An 18460-nucleotide genomic window follows, 5' to 3' on the forward strand; every position below is an offset into this window, starting at 1 on the left:
AAAAGAGGCTTGAGCGTAATACATTGCTAAAATCTTAGATATCAGTTTGCTGTATCTCAGCAGAAAGTGGCCATTTAAGATTTACTTCTTCCTAACCTGAAGATATATACTGTTACAACTTTTGTTATGATTGTGCACTTTTCCAAAATCCTGCTTTCTGTCTGTACATCAGACTGCTCCCAGAAAACAAAAGAAAGAAGAAGTTCTTATCATTCATACCATTCCTAGGCGTGTTTTAGTGCATCCCTATGTAGAAGCAAGATTCATTACATCAATTAACAATCACAGAAGGAATAACCACAAAAAAAAAAAAAAAAAAAAAATCTCCTGAGGGGGTTGAATTACATTATTATTTGAATGCAAGAATTACTTGTTGCTGTTAAGTGTAACACTATATTTTAATGACAACACAAGCTTCTTTGCATGCTCATACTGACTTTTTAGGTCTTTCCCCAGTGTAAAGAAAATCATTTCAAGTGAAAAAAACAATATGATTAACTTTCTCATAACTTAATTTCCAAAAGTAATGAATACATTAAATTATATTTGGATATACTTGCCTGACACATACAAGAGACTACAATATCCCACGCTAAGCCAACTGGCTGTTTAATATCAGTAGCTCAGAAGGCTTTTGCTGGCTTTTTAACAGCTCCTTAGTTGCAGTGTCCTCAAAGAAATGAATTTCCAGAATTGCATTTTTAGTACAGTTCTTCAAATATGAAACCATGCTCCTACCTCATCAGCATCCATGGCTGTCAGCTGCATTATCTTAGATCCATCTCCTATATTCTCCTCTACAGTCAGATCAAGCATATCTGTGGGGAAAACTGGTGGGTTGTCATTGATATCCTGAAGCGTTATTTCCACCTATAAAGAGGAAGAATCAGAAAAAGTTGTGTGAGCACTGCAAGTTAGATGTTGATTAGACTCGAATGTTACAAATCACATAATTTTGAAAGAAATCAGGTAAATTGTGCCTAATCGCATGAATTAGAACATTCCCAAATAACACTGACAACAGGAACAGCCCCTCTGGATATTTAAATTCCACATTGTTAGAAAATACTCATAGGAAAACCTCTAACATAAATAAAGATAATTTGACTTGTTGATAGCGACTGATTTTAAATGGTCCTAGCCTAGTTTATATTGGAAAAGATCCACTGATAGACTGTCATTGTAATCCCCAAAGTCGGCCCCTGGAGGATAGCTGCCAAGTCCCGGGGCAGGGGATCATTCAACCATTAAATGCTGCTTGACATAAAGATGAGGTGGTGTAAAATTCTCTCTGAAATGTTTATGTATTGGCAACTCTCAGTTCTGAGGGAGGAAAAAACACCCTTGCACTTTATATTAAAATATACATTTATATGTGTTTTTCCCTCTCTCAAAGCTCTTGTCTAATTGCAAACACAAATGTTACTTTAGAAGCAGCAACTAGCACCCACTCTCTTATGTACACCTAAACATATTGTTTTCACTTGCTGTATGTGTATGCCTTCCCAAGTAGCAATGATGGTTTCTGAAAGATTGTATTATTTATTCTTTTTTTTTTTTTTTTTTTTTTCCATAAGCAGGATTGTTGAGTTCTCATACCTCTGCTGATGGCAATTCAAAAAGCCATAGAGTTTGATTTTCCCTGATTGCTAGGTATGACATGCAATATTCCAAATATTTTTTTTGAATATTTGGCATCATTTTTTAATTTTTTTTTTTTTCCTGTGCAGAAAAAGGGGCTGGTTTGGGTCTCAAAATATTAAATGGCCACCAAACTCTGAAGAAACTCTACAGAGAAAACTGAGTAGCTGGAGGAAGCCAATCTGTCTTTATTTCTCATTAAGGAATAGAGAAAAGTAGACAGGGCCATTCCACAGGAAGGGTGGCAAAGACATGGATGACTTAAAGAAGATACCTAGGCTGACAGGCAAAATATTACTTTGTACTTGCATGTAGTTGCCATGCCATTGTCCACAGAGGTTTTCCTTGTAGTTCGTTGAAAACATACAGGCCTGCTCTGGGTATGATCAATGCAGACACCCCTGGTGATATGAAGTCTATGATTTTTACTATTTCTAGTCACCTGCCATAATTTTTCCCCATCCCCAAGCAGATCAGTAATTGCCAAACCATGCTGACAATCACCAGGATGATCCCAAAAGTAAGTGTTAGTGACAGAGGCTCGGTTGTCTGCAGAACAACTGAGTCAGCCAGGCTTGCTGGTAGCATCTCTCCCCGAGATCCCAGTGGCTGCACCCCAAAGCCATCGATTCTCTGAGGGCTTCCCAAGCCAGGGATCTCACCTTGCTTCTCTGAGGCAGTTTCTAAAGAAGGTTCAGGCAGACAGCCTGCCATGGCATTAAAGGGAACTGACAAGTTTTTAAAAACAGAGGCTATATTACATCAATATTAGAGAAATCTGCTGAAAATGCAGACAAAACACTGGGCTTTAAATGGCCTTTTATAGGAGACTGTTATTTATTTACACCATATATAATTCCTTTGATCATTTGCAAATGGTACTGTGCTTCATGGACTGAGAAAAATTAACGTTTTATTGTGAAATTCACATCTGTGACAACAGAAGTACAAGAAGTGCTAACCAGAGCATCACAAACAATGATTCAAACAATCAAATAACCAGACAAATTTTCAGAGAATACTGATGGTTTTCATAGTGACTGCTGCACCAGACTGACGATTATTCACTGAAAGGGGAGAAACACAGCAGAAGTGACAGACGAAGGATTTTGTCACCTGCCAAGGAGGTCCTCCCCCTGAACTGGCACAACAAACCACACTTCTTGGTGAAAGTATTGCATTTCACCAGGTACAGTTTCAAGCTAAAGCAGCTGCACAGCTCTGCAATTTATTTATTAATACCATTGTATATCACGCACAACTACAGCGTTACAGCTACTGGTGATATATCAGCACTGGAACCGAATTTCACAATGAGAGATTGCTCTTTGTAAAAAACATGAAAAATATATGAGAACTTCTGGGGTTTTGGGTTAGGAGATCTGCATTGCCTACAGCTTGCATCATGTAAAATAATAAGAATCCAAGGATACAGATGGCTCGGCATGGTTTGTGTGAGAAATTAATTAATTATAAAGTCCGATTCTGGAGGACTGAAAATAAAAAGTAAAAATGATTGATTTTATAGAAATAGTTTTATCCCGGAAAATCACCTGGCAAGTAAACAAAGACACTACTTTATATTAAAGACATGCTTTAAATGTCAGAAAAAAAAATAAAAAATGCTCATATAAGGAGATAAATTTGTAGATAGAGACCACTATTTTTAAGGGGGCTTACACCATAACTGCTGCTTATTCACAGGGCTTTGATAATATATATTGCTTCATAATTCACTGTTGGCTAGTTCTCATCACCAGCCCTGTGTAAAACTTCTTTTTTTACTTCTTCTATGTCTTACCACTTTAGTTTACACATGGCACTGGCAAAACTAAAGAATAAAATCCTAGGATGTGATCATTTACAGAAATTTCCTGTAAATAATAGGTTACTTAGAAAGACTTGAGAAAAATCTTCACAGTCTCCACAAGACAAAAGAGTGAATTGCTGCACTGTAGGCCCAAGACCTTATTTAAGAAAGGTTAGGTATATAGCCTAATTTAAGGATGCAAGATTAAAGGGCAGTCTTCCATTCAGGAGATCAGATATTAATTTCACTTTGAAATTATTTCAGAAATGTAGACCCCTGGTAGAAGCTCCTAGGACAACCATGACCACAAAGTCTTTCAGTATCACAGGACACTGAAAAGTTCCAGTACATCTTACCACATCATTGCCAGGGAAGAATTAAAAAATCCCCAAAGCTTTAAAGAAACACCCAAACCATCTCTCTGCTGCCAAATGCCTCTATCTTTCTAGTCCCACATTACATTTGCATAAAGATACTAGCGTGCATCATACTAGCGTGCATCACTCTGACTCTTGAAATGCACGTTTTGATTAACATCATATGCTACCAATTAATAACTGTGTAGTTATTAATCTATGTCAGACTTAATCAAGGCAAGACAAGAAGGTCATCTGTACCATCTGTACCACAGGCAGAAAGGTCTTCAGAAAAGATGTTCAGAAAGGTCTACAGAATGCATGCTGTGCTCTCATCTTGCACCCGTTACAGAACACCCTCCAGTGACAACAGCAAGTACAAGAATAAATATCCATTTCAGAAGACCAAAGGACTCAAACACTGAAATATGCCACAGGAAGAAAGACAGAGCGCTCAAGGGATTTGTCCAACTCTTGGCCCCTGGAACAGGAAGGAACCGCTTGGTGAAAATGTCTGTATGACTGGAGGAAGTGAAGTGCCCGGGCTATATGGAAAGTGATCAGCACCCCCCTCCTCCTCTTGTCCTCCAAATCTACCCAACACAGGAAATATTTCTGCATGACCTCGCACCCATAACTCAGTGCCTCTGAGGACACAAGCCAGGCACTAGTCACCTGAGAGCAGTCCTTGGACTTCTCAAAGTAGTGCACTCTGGACAGTCTCTGACCAAGCAACTCTTGCAAATTCCCATCCTTCTGACAAATCCTTCATTTTCATTTATACCTACAGTACATTTAATATAGGAACCAAAGCTTGTTACTGTCTCAGATAAAATAAGGACTCAAATATAATAAAATACAGCAGCAGCAAAAGGAGTGAAGCCTGTTTGCTTGCACCTTTCAGTTCCATAAATGGCTCCTCCTACTGATGCAGGTTTCGCCCCTCTAAACAGTCTTGAATTTCTGCTGAAGCCATGGGATCACTGTGACTATTTAGTTGCAGTGACTTCTAAATCATTCATGAATGTGATGGAAAACTGAAGAATATATTCAAAATATTGCCTTGCTTTATTTGTACAGGGGGAAGTGGAAAAATCAGACAAGCTTTGTTCTATCCATATGTATGTGTGTAAATCTCCAGAAAATTACTCAAATTTTCTAAACATTCTAGTATAATGCTTCCCCTCACACATTTAATGCATCTAGAGAAAAGCCTGAAAATTAAAGCTTTCCCTCAGTTTATTTAGTAAAAAAAAAAAAAAAAAGGTTGCTTATCTGCAAACTATTGCAAAGGTGCAGTGTAAAATAAACACAATAATTGTATATATCAAATTATATGCAAACTACCTTTGGGTTTTCTTTGTTTGTGTTTTAATCTGGAATGCAAAAATACAGACGTAAAACAAACCACAGAGATTAGCAGTAGCAGTAAGTCCTTGCAACAGTGCAATGCCCCTGCCACTATTACAGATGGCCAACCCATCCTCATCTGTGACATCCTGATTGCTGCAGCTTGCTGTCTCATTTTCAAAGCAGAGGAAGTATTAATGACCTTAATCTTGTTCGGATTCTTATTTGCTGCTCAAATTGGTGCTTTTTTTTTTTTTTTCCTAAATAAACAAATGCAGAACAAATACATATAAAGAATCAAACAAGGACATCAATTCATAAAGCATACAGTATTTAAGCATTTAGGGCATGAACCTGAACATGAGGAAGTAGTGGGAAACTCATTGATTTTGTTGTTTTAAAGGTGGTCTTTGCTTTGAATAACACACTCTTTGAATTGAGGGTGTTTATGAAGAGTCTATATGAATGAGACTACAAAGAATGATAATGCAGTGTAGTCTTCACTCTTTGTGCACAGATCAAGAAACAATATTGGACCCAAGAAGAAACTCAGTTATGATGCAAAATAATTTATTATTATTTTTTGTTAACCAGAATTACTATCTGGATGCTATAAATAGAGTTTGCATTCGAATAATCTATTCTGACACTTACTCAAAATAATGTGTTGAATTAAGAAACAGTTACTAGAAGACCGAGTTTAATTTCTAAGACCAAAAGAACCAATCAACTTCAAAAATACTAGTACCCCAGAGAATTACTACTGAACAGGCTAGACAAATTCCATACTCAACATAAAAAGCTTAATATTAGAGTTTTATTTTGGAACAAGAAATTACTCCAGTGACCAAACTTGCTGGGTTTATGAGCTACAAAGGTATGTAAAATAAAACATTGCACTGGAAGGCAACGTGCCAAATTCTATCTGGTTGTAACGCCTTCTATAAACCAATGGACTCATTTGGCCAGAATCTATCCCTCTGTTTTATTGCATGTATTAACATTTGTTTTTCTTATATTTCAAGGTGAGTAGGGTTTATAGACAGAGTTGTTTTTTTTTTTTTTCTAAAGTTCTTCCATCTAATCAACAAAAATGAGGGGGAAAAAAAGCCACAGAAAACTTGAATTAGCTCATGTGGCAGCAGCAAGTTTCACTGGTAGCCCAAAACCATGTGCAGTCGTTCCTGCTTGCAGCCACCCTGTCCGTGTTCCATGCTTCATCAGAGATCTCTCGCTAGAAGATGATCTAAGAAGAAAGGAAGTCCCAGATGTCTCACATGTTCAATACTCCTTCAAATGCTACAGCTATTTGATTAAAGATCAAACAGAATGGAAAGGCAACAGCTTTTCTTTCAATTTATATATTGAGTCATTCTTTCCTTTGCTTGCTGCCGTGATATACACTGCATCTCTCGAGAGATACCATCTAATCTAACGGCAGTATTGGCACACACTGCCTGAAGGCTTGTGTTTATGCTTAAGCCATTATATGATCCTTCATATTAAAAAACATAAGGAGCTTGTTCTTCTTTGCTGGAGACTGTGGTAGTGCATTATCATAAATAATTTTAGCAGAACAAAAGTGAAAGGACTCTGTTCCCAATCTCCTGTCAAATATTCTAAATAATATTCTTCTAAATAATAAAAAAGAGAAAATTCAACTATTAATTTATCATATACATGCAGCTAACACAAGAACATGGCCAACACTAGTTATTTTTCTCCTGTCTCCATCACTTTGGCCTGTTGTTCATCCAGCAAGCAATGGTTTGCTAATCCTGAACAACACATGTATGATGTACAATCCCTTTTTTTTTTTATTGACATGAGTAATCTTATTGGCTACTCACATCAGTAAAGTTAAAGCTGTACTAAATGCTTGCAGGAGCAGTGCATTTGCTTTCTCCAAATTGTGAAGGTAAAGGAATGGATTAAGAATCAGAGTACTAGCAAGAAAAAAATGCTAGTTTTTAATTTTAAATTTAGTTGAATAACCATTGATACCAAAGCTCAGGAAGGTGGGAAACCTGAACCACAGACCCTGTATATTTACAATTTCCACAACAGGATGGTAAGCCCACTTCTAAAGAAAATGCCTTGGGACAAGATGATAGCTTTTGCTTAGACAGAAGATGAATGAAGCATCTGAATATTCCATTCTCTAGGAGGCAAACAATCCCAGGACATGCTAGTACAATAAAAATCACATTAGGCTATTGTACTGCAGGCCAGCAAACCTGTTATATAGAAATACAAAGTTGTTAAGAATCCCACTACTAACAGTGGGAAGATTGTGGCTGGGACTAAAAAAAATAAATTAAAAAAAACAAAACAACAAACAAACAAAAAAAAAACAAACAAGCAAACTAAATAGGCAGTGCTGGAAAAAAGACAAGTTAAAATGTCTAGGAGGCGGCAGCTCCAACCACTTGATTTTTCAGTTTTGGGGTAGCATATCTGAAAAAAAAAAAATCAGTAAAAATCAGTGTAGTGAATGTAATCTAAACTCCTCCTAGTAAATTTCAGGCAAAGTCTTTGATTTTAGGTGATGGTGACTCATGCAATAAATGGATGTGTCAAGCCATATACTTGAGATCTCTCCACAGGAGGATACCAAAGCACAAGACTTAATTTAGATGTCAAAGCCCAAAGGTCCATTTTCAAAGAGTACCTTAAGGAAAGAGAGGATGTGAAAGCAGTCACAGGGTATGTGATCACCCATTCCAACCACCCCTATGTAGAGTGTGGAAATCATACATGGACACAGCAAAATACAACATTTTGAGCCCATCTCTATCAGGATTTTCTCTTCCCTAACAAAATTAGGAGTTACTATTGATTACCAGCCTTGAAATCATTTGGAAACATAGGTCTCAACACATTTTATCAACATTTCATTTTCTTCATTAAAAAAATGTGCACATAAACATGATGAATAGGATTTATAAGTAATGCTGTAATTTCCCAGGTAATTTTAATCCATGGGCTGCAATTCCACTATATTAACATTGCATAACTTTCCTGGAGGTGAAATCATACTATAAAGTACAGTTTAGTAAGGCAATTTGAAGGTTTACAACTAACTCATTTTTATAAACCATCAATATCTTCTAAAAAACACTGGGAGATCAGAGTGCTTTCACAAACCCAATTATTTAACTGACACTATTGGAAAAATTAGGCGTAAATCTGCTTACGTTATTATTTAAAGCTAAAACAGTCACCTTCTTGTGATGTCCCTAACAAACACTAACCTTAACGCTGCAAAGAAAAGGTGCCATAATTCGTTTTTCTCTCTCTCTCTCTCTCTTTTTTTTTTTTTTTTTTTTTTTTTAAGGTGACCACTGGGAGTTGCTCTGCCTGGAGTCTTGATTAAATGTTTCACTGCATCCAGAACACTTCATCATGCGGCATAGCCAAAATCTATTACGGCTTGCAAGTGACTCATACTTTAGCTATGAGAAGACCATAATAAAGAACATTTTACATAAAAATGCCAAAAAGGTTGGTAATTTAATCTTGATTCTAAGTAGGTATGCAAGGTCTCCGACTGCAGCATGTGGCTGCCTATGCAGACAATAAGGCATTGTCTGGAAGCGCGTTACCTGCTGTGGTTACATCTACAAAGCCCAGATGGTACCACTGCTGAAAAGAAGTGGCTCATTCCTGTGAGAGAGCTGCAAATACTGCATTTAGCAGACATGCAGTATGACTGCAGCCCAGAAAGCCAGCCACATCCTGGGCTGCATCAACAGAGGTGAGGCCAGCAGGGCAAGGGAGGTGACTGCCCCCCTCTGCTCTGCCCTCATGAGGCCCCACTTGGGGTCCTGCACACAGCTCTTGGGGCTCACAGCACACGAAGGACGTGGAGCTGTTGGAGTGGGTTTAGAGGAGGCCACAAGGATGATCAGTGGGCACCTCTCCTGTGAAGACAGGCTGAGAAAGCTGGGGATGTTCAACCTGGAGAAGAGAAGGCTCCGGGGTAACCTCGTTGTGGCCTTCTGGTACGTAGAGGGGGCTTGCAAAAAAGCTGGAGAATGACTTTTTACTCAGGTAGATAATGACAGGACAAGGGGGAATGGTTTTAAACTTAACAAGGGGAGAGTTAGCTTAGATGTTAACAGCAAGTTCTTCACTTACAGGGTGGTGAGGCACTGGCACAGGTTGCCCAGAGAAGGTGTGGATGCCCCATCCCTGGAGGTGCTCAAGACCAGACTGAATGGGACCCAGGGCAACCTGATTCAGTGGGAGGTGTCCCTGCCCATGGCAGGGGGTTTGGAACTGGATGGGCTTTAGGGTCCCCTCCAGCCCAAGCCATTCTGTAATTATATGATTTATCTGTTCATGCTAGGGGCCCATCGGTACCTGGGCAGGGCATTCATTAAAACCAGAGACATGGGAAACTGCATTATTAGCTCATGAGTAAACATATGTGGCTGATAAATTGTATCCCTCCACATGTTCACGGAAAGAGATGAATAAACACTAAGGCAGTATACAGAAATTAACTTCAGAAACTATTATTTGTAGCACTTAATCCTAGCGTGCATACCATAAATCACTGAGGACAAGACAAATGGTATTCTGATACCCCAGCTAATGAAATAAACACTGGATCCAGGCACTCGTCCCAGTCACTCTGCGACAACACTGGCTTCCTACTCAGAAACTGCAAACAAAGATGCATTCTGTGCTGCCCAAACTTACTGCCTCAACCCCGACCAAGCCACTCGTGTTTGGATACCCTGCCAGGTCAGTCCAGGCAAAGATTTGTCATGATGTGTTAAGCAGCCCAAGGCACAGGGAAAGAAAGTTATATGCTCAAATCTAAGCATCATTGCAGCTTTACTTTGGAAAGGGCAAGTAAAGCAAACAGTTAAGGCTATGATTCAATTATTTATTGCTTGGGCGTACTGTATGCACGCAACCATGACTGATGTTATTCCTCAAGCAAAAGCTACTACTCCTGTCAACCTTGTGCCACATGACATCCTCGGCAGTCAGCGGCCCACAACAAACCCACAGGAACGGCCACGAGCAAGGACAGGACACGAGTGCCTCTGCTCCCCTCCCCGAAGTGCCTTGCCGAGTGCAGGGCGGTCATACTGAAGAGCAAGGCTTTGGGGGCTGACTCTGCTTTCTGAAAAGCTAGAACAGAAAAAATGTTTTGCTAAAGGCAAAGCAAGCTGTGTTGCTGTTCCCGCTCCCCCTGAAATCAATATTGTTTAAGTAATTGTTTAAGTGCTGCATAATTTACTGCTCTCCAAAAAGAGGCACAGTCTTGCATGTAGCAGAGGGAATTAAGACTGGGCTAAGGAATGTGATACTCAAACCTTGGCTAATTTCAGAAAGCAACAGCACACTGATTTTAAAACACACATCAAAACACGCATAATTGTATACATGGAAAATCGAAATAATCCAACTTCACAATAAGTGAGAGATAAACATCAAAGTGGTACAAGGAATAAGAACGATAAGGAATGCCACAAGCAGCCATATTTTTTCCCCCTTCAACACCAAGGCCGTAATGAAATACAGGTTATTTTGTCAGTACTGCTAAATGAGTAACATGTGTAAGTCAGTTAATATTCCCATAGTTTAAAACAACAAAAAATTTTTTTGATTGTTCAAAAAACATTTTATTTTTTTTTTAACATTTCAATAGGATCAGCAAATACACTAGGACCTCTGTTTCCACCCAGAAATGGCAAGCTGCTGGGACCAACAGATAGCTGGGCTGGCACTAAGGACCATAAGCCCAAATGTATGTATGTGTGTATATGTAGACACCATATATATCTGGTGAACTGAGAGTCCTGGAGTACACAGGGCACAGCTTGCAATCTGCTCACCATAGGAAGGCCAAGCCCTGGGGAGCATTACAGGGGTATTCACCTCAGGGACTGCTACGTGTGCCTGAAAGAGCAGTTTGCTACAAAGCGTGTTGAGAGGTGTGACTGCTCTGGGGCATGGTACATGGAGAGGAGGGCAGTGAGGGCAGAGCCACTCCATCCGTCCGAGCACAGAGGCATAGGAAAAGCTCCTGCACCCATCCTTTCACTGTCTACCCACTGATGCTGGGACACACACACATATGTGGTCCCATGTCACTTTCCCAGGTAAAACTGGTAATTTTCTCGTAAAGACGTTAATTCTTTTGCATCTAGCACTGCCTCTAGTTACAAAAACCACTCCAAATACCTGCCAAACCAATACAAACACTTGGCAGACACTTTCTAGTGAGCTTTTTTTTTCTTTTCTTAAATTCTCTAAACATTATACATTTGGGAACCATTTAGTTTATAACTTTGCATTTAATTAAATGAGGTCTACTGCCATTTAATAATAAATGGATTGACTTGGTAAGAACATTTCACTCCATGCCAGAAAAAAAAAAAAAGGAAAAAAAAAAACACAACAACATAAAGATAGAAAAAGCAAGCATTAGCAATTCAAGGATGGGAATGTCACACCTCTAAATTAAACAAATCATCTAATTAAACTTACAGGTGTGACATTTGATAATAATGAGGCACATTCAATCATTAGGACAATAGGATAAATCCACCCCATCACTGAAGGTTGCTGAAACAGTAGAAGAAAAGCTCCCTGACCAAGGGAAATGGTAGAAAAAGCATTGTTGTAGTCACTTAAGAAACCACAGTTTGATGGTGGGATATATTTTCTTTTCTGAGAGTGGAAACAAATTAAAGCTATAGGACTGAATGCTGACTGATGTCATGCAGAGTTACCAGAGTTTAACAGCGACACTTTTCAGAGAAGAAACACTACAGAAGTCTAAATAGATTTTGATAAATAAAATACAAGTCTGAAGTGCTACTTGGGGGCTTCACATTCAGAAGAACAGGGCCGTTTCTCAGAAAGGCCTAAAAGCTTTTCAACCACAGCATCAAGAGGCTGCTAATAAGCAACAGCAGGGCTAGGAACTCCAAATATTTTCACGTTCTCCATGTAGATACGCTCTGCAAGTTTCAGGGAAATGCTCTCCTCGACCTCACTCCTTGTTTGCAGACTGCAGTTTTCTGAAGCAGCTCAGCATCTGCTCCCGCTGTTCCTGGGAGGTTCCCTTGCCATGGCCATGGGCCACTTGTGGCCGGGAAGGCCTTGTTAGGTGGCCGCAGATGAACCTTCTCCCTGTGGCTGCCCTCAGCAGATCCAGCTGACCATCAAGGGATGGCTGTGTGGTCTCCTTTGCCAGCAGGGCAAGGTCCTTGGTGCTCAGAGGATCCCAAAAAGGGCTGTTCAGATGGGTTTGCTTAGTGACAGGAAATCCATACCTCCTTGCTTGACACCGCAGGTCGGTACGTCCCTGCCTTTCCTTTCTTCTGCAGGGCTGCAACAGCCTCTGCTGGTCTGTTCAAATGAACGTACATCACACGGGACTTAGGAAAGCATCCTTAATCTGAGATCACCTTTCCATGTGAATCAGACTCTTAAGGGACACTTCTGACTTAAACTCAATTAAAATTTGGGCATTATTAAAAAGGAAAAAACAGACAGTTATTTTGCTTACATTTATGGTACTATTTATTCTCTGGAATATTTGGGGGGCAAACACTCGTCCTGGGAAGGCTAAAACAGATTCATCTTAGATTCATCCAGCTTCATCCCTAGTCTCAAGGAAATTTGCCAAGGAGAGAGACAAGGCATCAGCCTAATCAGATTAGGAGTTTAGAAACATGTGGTTTTTATTTGTGGGACCAAGACAACCGTCTCCAGCCATCTGTGATGGGGAGTTTTACAACAGTTATGACAGCAAGTAAACCAGAGCTGGTTGTCTCTTCCAAAATGGGAACACATGCACTCAACCAGGGTCCCCTGGCTGCTTTCAGCACCATGCAACAGGGCCGTGTCCCCTGAGTCACCACAAACAATGTGAGCATCACTCCACCATGCGGTCAGGCAGCTGAGCTCTGGTTGGAAAGGTTCCCTCCTCCTCCCAGAGGAAACAACAAGTCCATGAACACTGTCATCTTGGTAAAAGGACATGAAAATGCAAATCCATGGGATGAGTGCTCATGAAGGTAAGGCCTTGGACTCCACTGCCATTCCTTGCCCCCTGCCCCAAAGGTCTTCCAGACTTACCAAGGGCTTGGAAATGATGAAAAAGGCTAACCCCTGGGGCTGCAGGTTTGGGGAAACTATCTTTGCAGCAGTATGTCCTTGTTTCCAAATCTTTGTTTCCAAGTCTGCACCTTAAAAGCATATAGTTAGGCTGTTTTCCCTGGCTGATCTCATCAGAATTGAATGAAACAGCCAGGAACTTCAATCTTTTGGACATACCAGCCCTCCTTATTCACTTTTCTCCCATATATCAGTAGATTTGTTTAAACAGCTGTATCTTCATGCAAATCTTGTCCCAGTTATCTTTTTGGTCAATCATGACCTTTATTTCTAAGTCCTTGCTAAAAGAAAACCACTGCAGAACATATTAGATGTACTTGGACGATAAATAAAAGAAAAAAAAAGCAAAATCCCGTATGCCTCAGCTTTGTTTTTCTGCACAATAACATTCAACTCATCTACATTATCTCTCCTTAAGAATTTGCTGGTTTTAGTGATGAAGTTTTGTGATAAGAGCCTTCCTAAAGCTGAACAGCTGAACAACTGTTTTGGATCTTTAGCAAACTGTGAAGATTCAAGTTTATATAACTGCACACTCTGATCTCCAGAAATGTTCAGATCAGCTTAATGACACATTTTTGTCCTGACAATGCAAAAGGTGGCTGACACTCACTATATTTTTTTTCAGGTCAATTACGAATTTTATTTCCTATTCTGATCTTTTGAATTTTCTTACTCAGTTTTGAGTTCAGATTTGATATGGAAAAAGTTAGAAACCCAGTCATTAAGAACCAGTTTCAGTACCCCTGGAAATATACATATATGAGCTTACACACTGAAGAAAAATAAAGCAAAAGAAAACAGGCATTCACAGAAATAGCTGGAAAAGCGTGTTTGCGTGTGATTCTTACAGTCACCTCAATAAAGAATATGAAGTGTTTTGTGCAAGCATAAATTCAGAGATTTGACTTTTATTGGTTTCTGTAGGTCTGCTACATCTTTCCTTATAGGTAGAAACTACTTCTACCTATGAAGTTACACACTGTGGCCTCCAGAGTCAATATTGGGAACGTTTAATAGTCCACGTCCTATACCAATATTCAAGTGCTATATTACAGCTGTCTCTCCCAGTACCAATAACTTTGCACCTCTCATTGACTTCAACATGTTCAAAGGTGACAGCTTACAGAAAGAGAGAAAAGAGAAACTGTAGACATATATATATACAACACAAGAATAGAATGAACTTATTCAACAGTTTTTGTGGTTAATTCGCCTCTCAAAGGGTTGATTGACATGCATTTCTCTTTTCTAGCTTCAGTGTAGCACAATTCTGTGCTGTTTGGGTGGAGATGACAGGTTAAACCACGAAGTTACGTGCTGCCCTGCAGCCCTCTTCTGGGACATTCCATGAGTAACCTGGGGATGCTACACAACCACTTGCTCCCAAAGGATGTTACAAGAACGTGCTTTTATTGTGGCACAGTTCTAAGCAAGCCCTGACTACTGAGTCAGAAATATCATCAGCACTTAACAATTATGCAACAAACACAGCTGCTAGGAGGGCTAGTCAGGCTACTCCAGACAAAGAATGACCAAATCAAAGCCTCCCTTCAATCAAGTCAAAACTAACTTTGAAGTTTGATAATCTTAGTATGCTTTAAAGGAGAAAAAAAATAAAGAAAGAAATATACTGGTATTTCTGCATATCTTAATTTTAGTGTGGCAGGAAGCAGAAATACCACAAAAGAACTGTTCTCATGGTATTTACAGCACAAGTCAAACCAAAGAGGCTGTTCTTGCTCAGGTTCCAGTCGGATGTCCCAGCTACAGCAACTCAACTATTCCTTGCATTATAGCACTCTGGTTTTTCAATTGTTATCTCAACTGTGCCAAATCTTTGATCCTCTGAAAGTTCTCCACCACTGGTCATTACTACAAGCCTCCAGGTTTTTAACAGAATGTATGGGAAGAATTTTAGTGGTACTGAGAAACAGCAGTTCCCTTCTTAGGACACAACAGATCCTCCAATATGTTCAGAAAAAAAAAAAAAAAGTCAGAATGGATGTTCAAATATAACTATGAAAGAATCAGATATCCTTCATATATATATATAAGCACCCTTATGAATACATGACTAAAAAATATAATTCTGTGAAAGATTTAACCTAAGCTCAATTTATTTGTGTTTATGCTTTGTTTTGTTTTGCCATTACTGACAATAAATGTCATGTCTTTAATAAGCTGTTTATGCTGTGGTATACTATAAGTTTTTAAAAATGCATTCATTTTAGTTTTTCTAAGTGAACTTGTAGGTTAAACTGCAACAGCATCAGTCTTGGTGGTTTCTAACTGAATAAAGAAGTTCTACGCTCTGGATGTACAAACTCGCCCACTATCCATGTGGAACAGATTAGAGAATGATCATTCATTGTACTTCTACAATTGGAGCATTTCAATAGTTTTACAAACAATAAGAAAAAAAGTATTTTGTGAACAAAAAATTGAATGACTTACAGTTAAATGACTGCCTTATATTAAAGGGTAGGAGAACAGAGAGAATGTGACCAAAATTAATAAATGAAACCAAAGAAAGTCATACATTGACTCTTAGTAGGAAAATTACAGTGAACCTGGGCATCATGAAGAGGTCTAACAAATAACACTGCATTAATACTCCCCCTTTTTGCATTCTTTCCCCATCACCAAAAATCCCAAGTCTCAGCCCAGTTAAATTTGTATGACATTGCTTATTTTTTTCTCAGCATAATGTAGAAGAATGCCAGAGCTAAACTTTTATGTGAAAATCACTTTCCAGCTACAAATGTAATAACTCTTAACGATTTCTGAGAAAGTCATCAATCAGTGGAGAGAAAGAAAACAAGGCGAGCAAAGAGTTCTGAATAATTAAACGATGGCAATGACTCAAAGCCTCGGCTAGCTCACGCAGTTAATGGTGACAACAGCATAATTACCAGTGTAACTTCATAATGAACATTTGCTGAGAGGGAAACTGGGAAAGCATCATGCCTCAAAGACATCCTAGTGTGTTTTATAGGGATTTATTTCTCTTCCTACAAGCAATTACATGGGAGGTAAAGACGGGGATACTGTGTTTTAAAATATTCTATAGCTAAAAATATAAATATGTAACTAGGAACATACTGTTTGAAAAACAATATTAGCATTCATAAATGGTTAACATCAATTTTTGAGTTTATCAATAGCCATCTACTACAGACTTTCAGAAGATTTCTCAAACATGATTAAAGGCATCTGTAACAGTAAGATTATTATTATAGTATTTGTCTTGCAGGAAGAAAACATTAGGAATGGAGAAATAAGGTGATATGATCAGTATCATGCAGTTCATGGCAGATCTGGCTGCTGGCCTAAGCCCTAATCATTCTTCATTTCCACAGTCAAAATGTGACATTATCCAAAAGCTGTATGGACACTGACCACAAACAGAGGAAGGAAACCTCTTGCAAGAAGTCTGCCTATTTTAAGCCTCCCGAAAAGCATGCATGTAATGCAGCCATTCCTCCCATGGTGCCCATGACTGAATTACAGCTCAGAGAAGCAGAAGCTCCTTTGGAGATGCCATCAGGGCAGTGGGTAACAAGGTGGGCATGGCTGCAGGATGCTCCTCACCATGCGGGTGGCACTGCTCTGGTGAGGGGAACCCAGGGAGCAGGGCTGGCTCAGGATGCACTCTTCCCCCCCAGAATACCATCCTTGCTGCCACCACAGCAAGCAAAAAGGTGCTTGGGGAGAGAGACCCAGGGCTCGCCTCTTCCTTGATGGATGTCCTCTGGTTATTTACACTGACTGCCAAGAAGCTCTGATGCCGCTACTTTGCAAGCATTCTGATGGGACAAGTGCAGTAGCAGAACACTACAAGCAGGAGTACAGAATTTATTGCAAACTTATTAGTCTCCTATTTGGAAAAAAGAAATCACTATGTGTATGAAATGTACTTTCTTCTTAACTCATATAACAAGCTCTCATTAGGAATTTAGCAGGCCAAATCCCATTCCACCATTGCTAATACAAGCCAGCTCCATTAGTCCTCTACATAACAATCCGCATTCACAAAGGGAGAAAAATGCAACAATGACTGATTAGAAGTCTCTATCCAGGTTGCTTTTTTTTGTTGTTTGTTTTAATATGAAATGCTTCATTCCAGACATGGGCACAGGAATTAATTAGTGTAACTCAAAGGCCAGATGTTGTGTCCATTAGTGTCAGTGCAAACATTGCTACTGAAGATGAATGAAAATTGAGGACTATAAGCAGGGGATGGAAACAGCCCGACAAGGATGAAGTTAACTGGTTAAAGCAGTTCCTGATAAGGCTCCGGAAAGAGCTAAAGATGCAATGCCACTCTAAGTATAATATTTCATTTTTCTTTCTTACTCCATTTTTACTGCACTCTAACCAGAACTGATATAGCTGACTGCGTTCTGACAGTAATAGCACCTCCTGTAGTGTAGTTATTGTATTTATGACTGAAGGTCAGTTCCATTCTGTTTGATAGCTGAAGATACTGTATAAAATGAAGAAAAAACATGATTTTTCTCAGGACTTTAATGCTTAGCAGAATGGATGTGTCCAATCAGTTGCAGCCCTAAAAATATTAATACAGAAAATACATTTAAGGGTGGTGAGCTGAACTGTATCCCTATTTTGGATTCCTAAGGTATATCATTCAAAAAAAGACATGCCATAATTTGAAAAACTGTTTAGCCATCAGCAGAAGGATGAGAAAATAATCATTATTCTTTAACAAGCAATCAATAACTTTAGATCTGTAAAACCACCATGGAAATGTACTGCCACATGCTCAAAGTTTATTCATTGCCTATTGCTACACTGATGACCATCACAGTGAAATAAGTTTAGATATAGGTCCTCCACTCCTCAAGTATACATAAAACTGAACAGACAGCATTCTGTTATGATTTTCTATTCATAGGGAAAAATATTATTCTACTTGTATATGTAATATCTGTATATTAAACTTATATGCCATTTATTAAACAAATATGTATCATACAGGCATACACAACCTCTAATAGATTAAACATTTTGCAGAGCTTCTCCATTATTTGTTCAGTTCTTATGTGGTCAAATGTCATTTGAAGTCAATGTTAATAAGTCAAGGCAAGAACTCACTGAGAACTGGCTCAGTTAATCCACTAGCAAAGCTATT

The 18460-nt window shown here is 39.1% G+C and overlaps 1 protein-coding gene across 2 annotated transcripts in view; it reads right to left on the reverse strand.

Annotated features, from left to right (window-relative positions):
• FAT4 (FAT atypical cadherin 4) overlaps nucleotides 1-18460 on the reverse strand; it is a 142308-nt gene that overhangs the window by 68795 nt on the left and 55053 nt on the right. For both annotated transcript variants that reach the window (XM_082759456.1, XM_082759457.1), the window contains exon 2: nucleotides 739-870. In XM_082759456.1, the coding sequence (XP_082615582.1) occupies nucleotides 739-870 (132 nt within the window). The remainder of the gene's footprint in view (nucleotides 1-738; nucleotides 871-18460) is intronic.

The sequence above is a fragment of the Aythya marila genome, assembly GCF_965140915.1.
Source record: "Aythya marila genome assembly, chromosome: 4".
In the NCBI taxonomy this organism is placed as follows: domain Eukaryota; kingdom Metazoa; phylum Chordata; class Aves; order Anseriformes; family Anatidae; genus Aythya; species Aythya marila.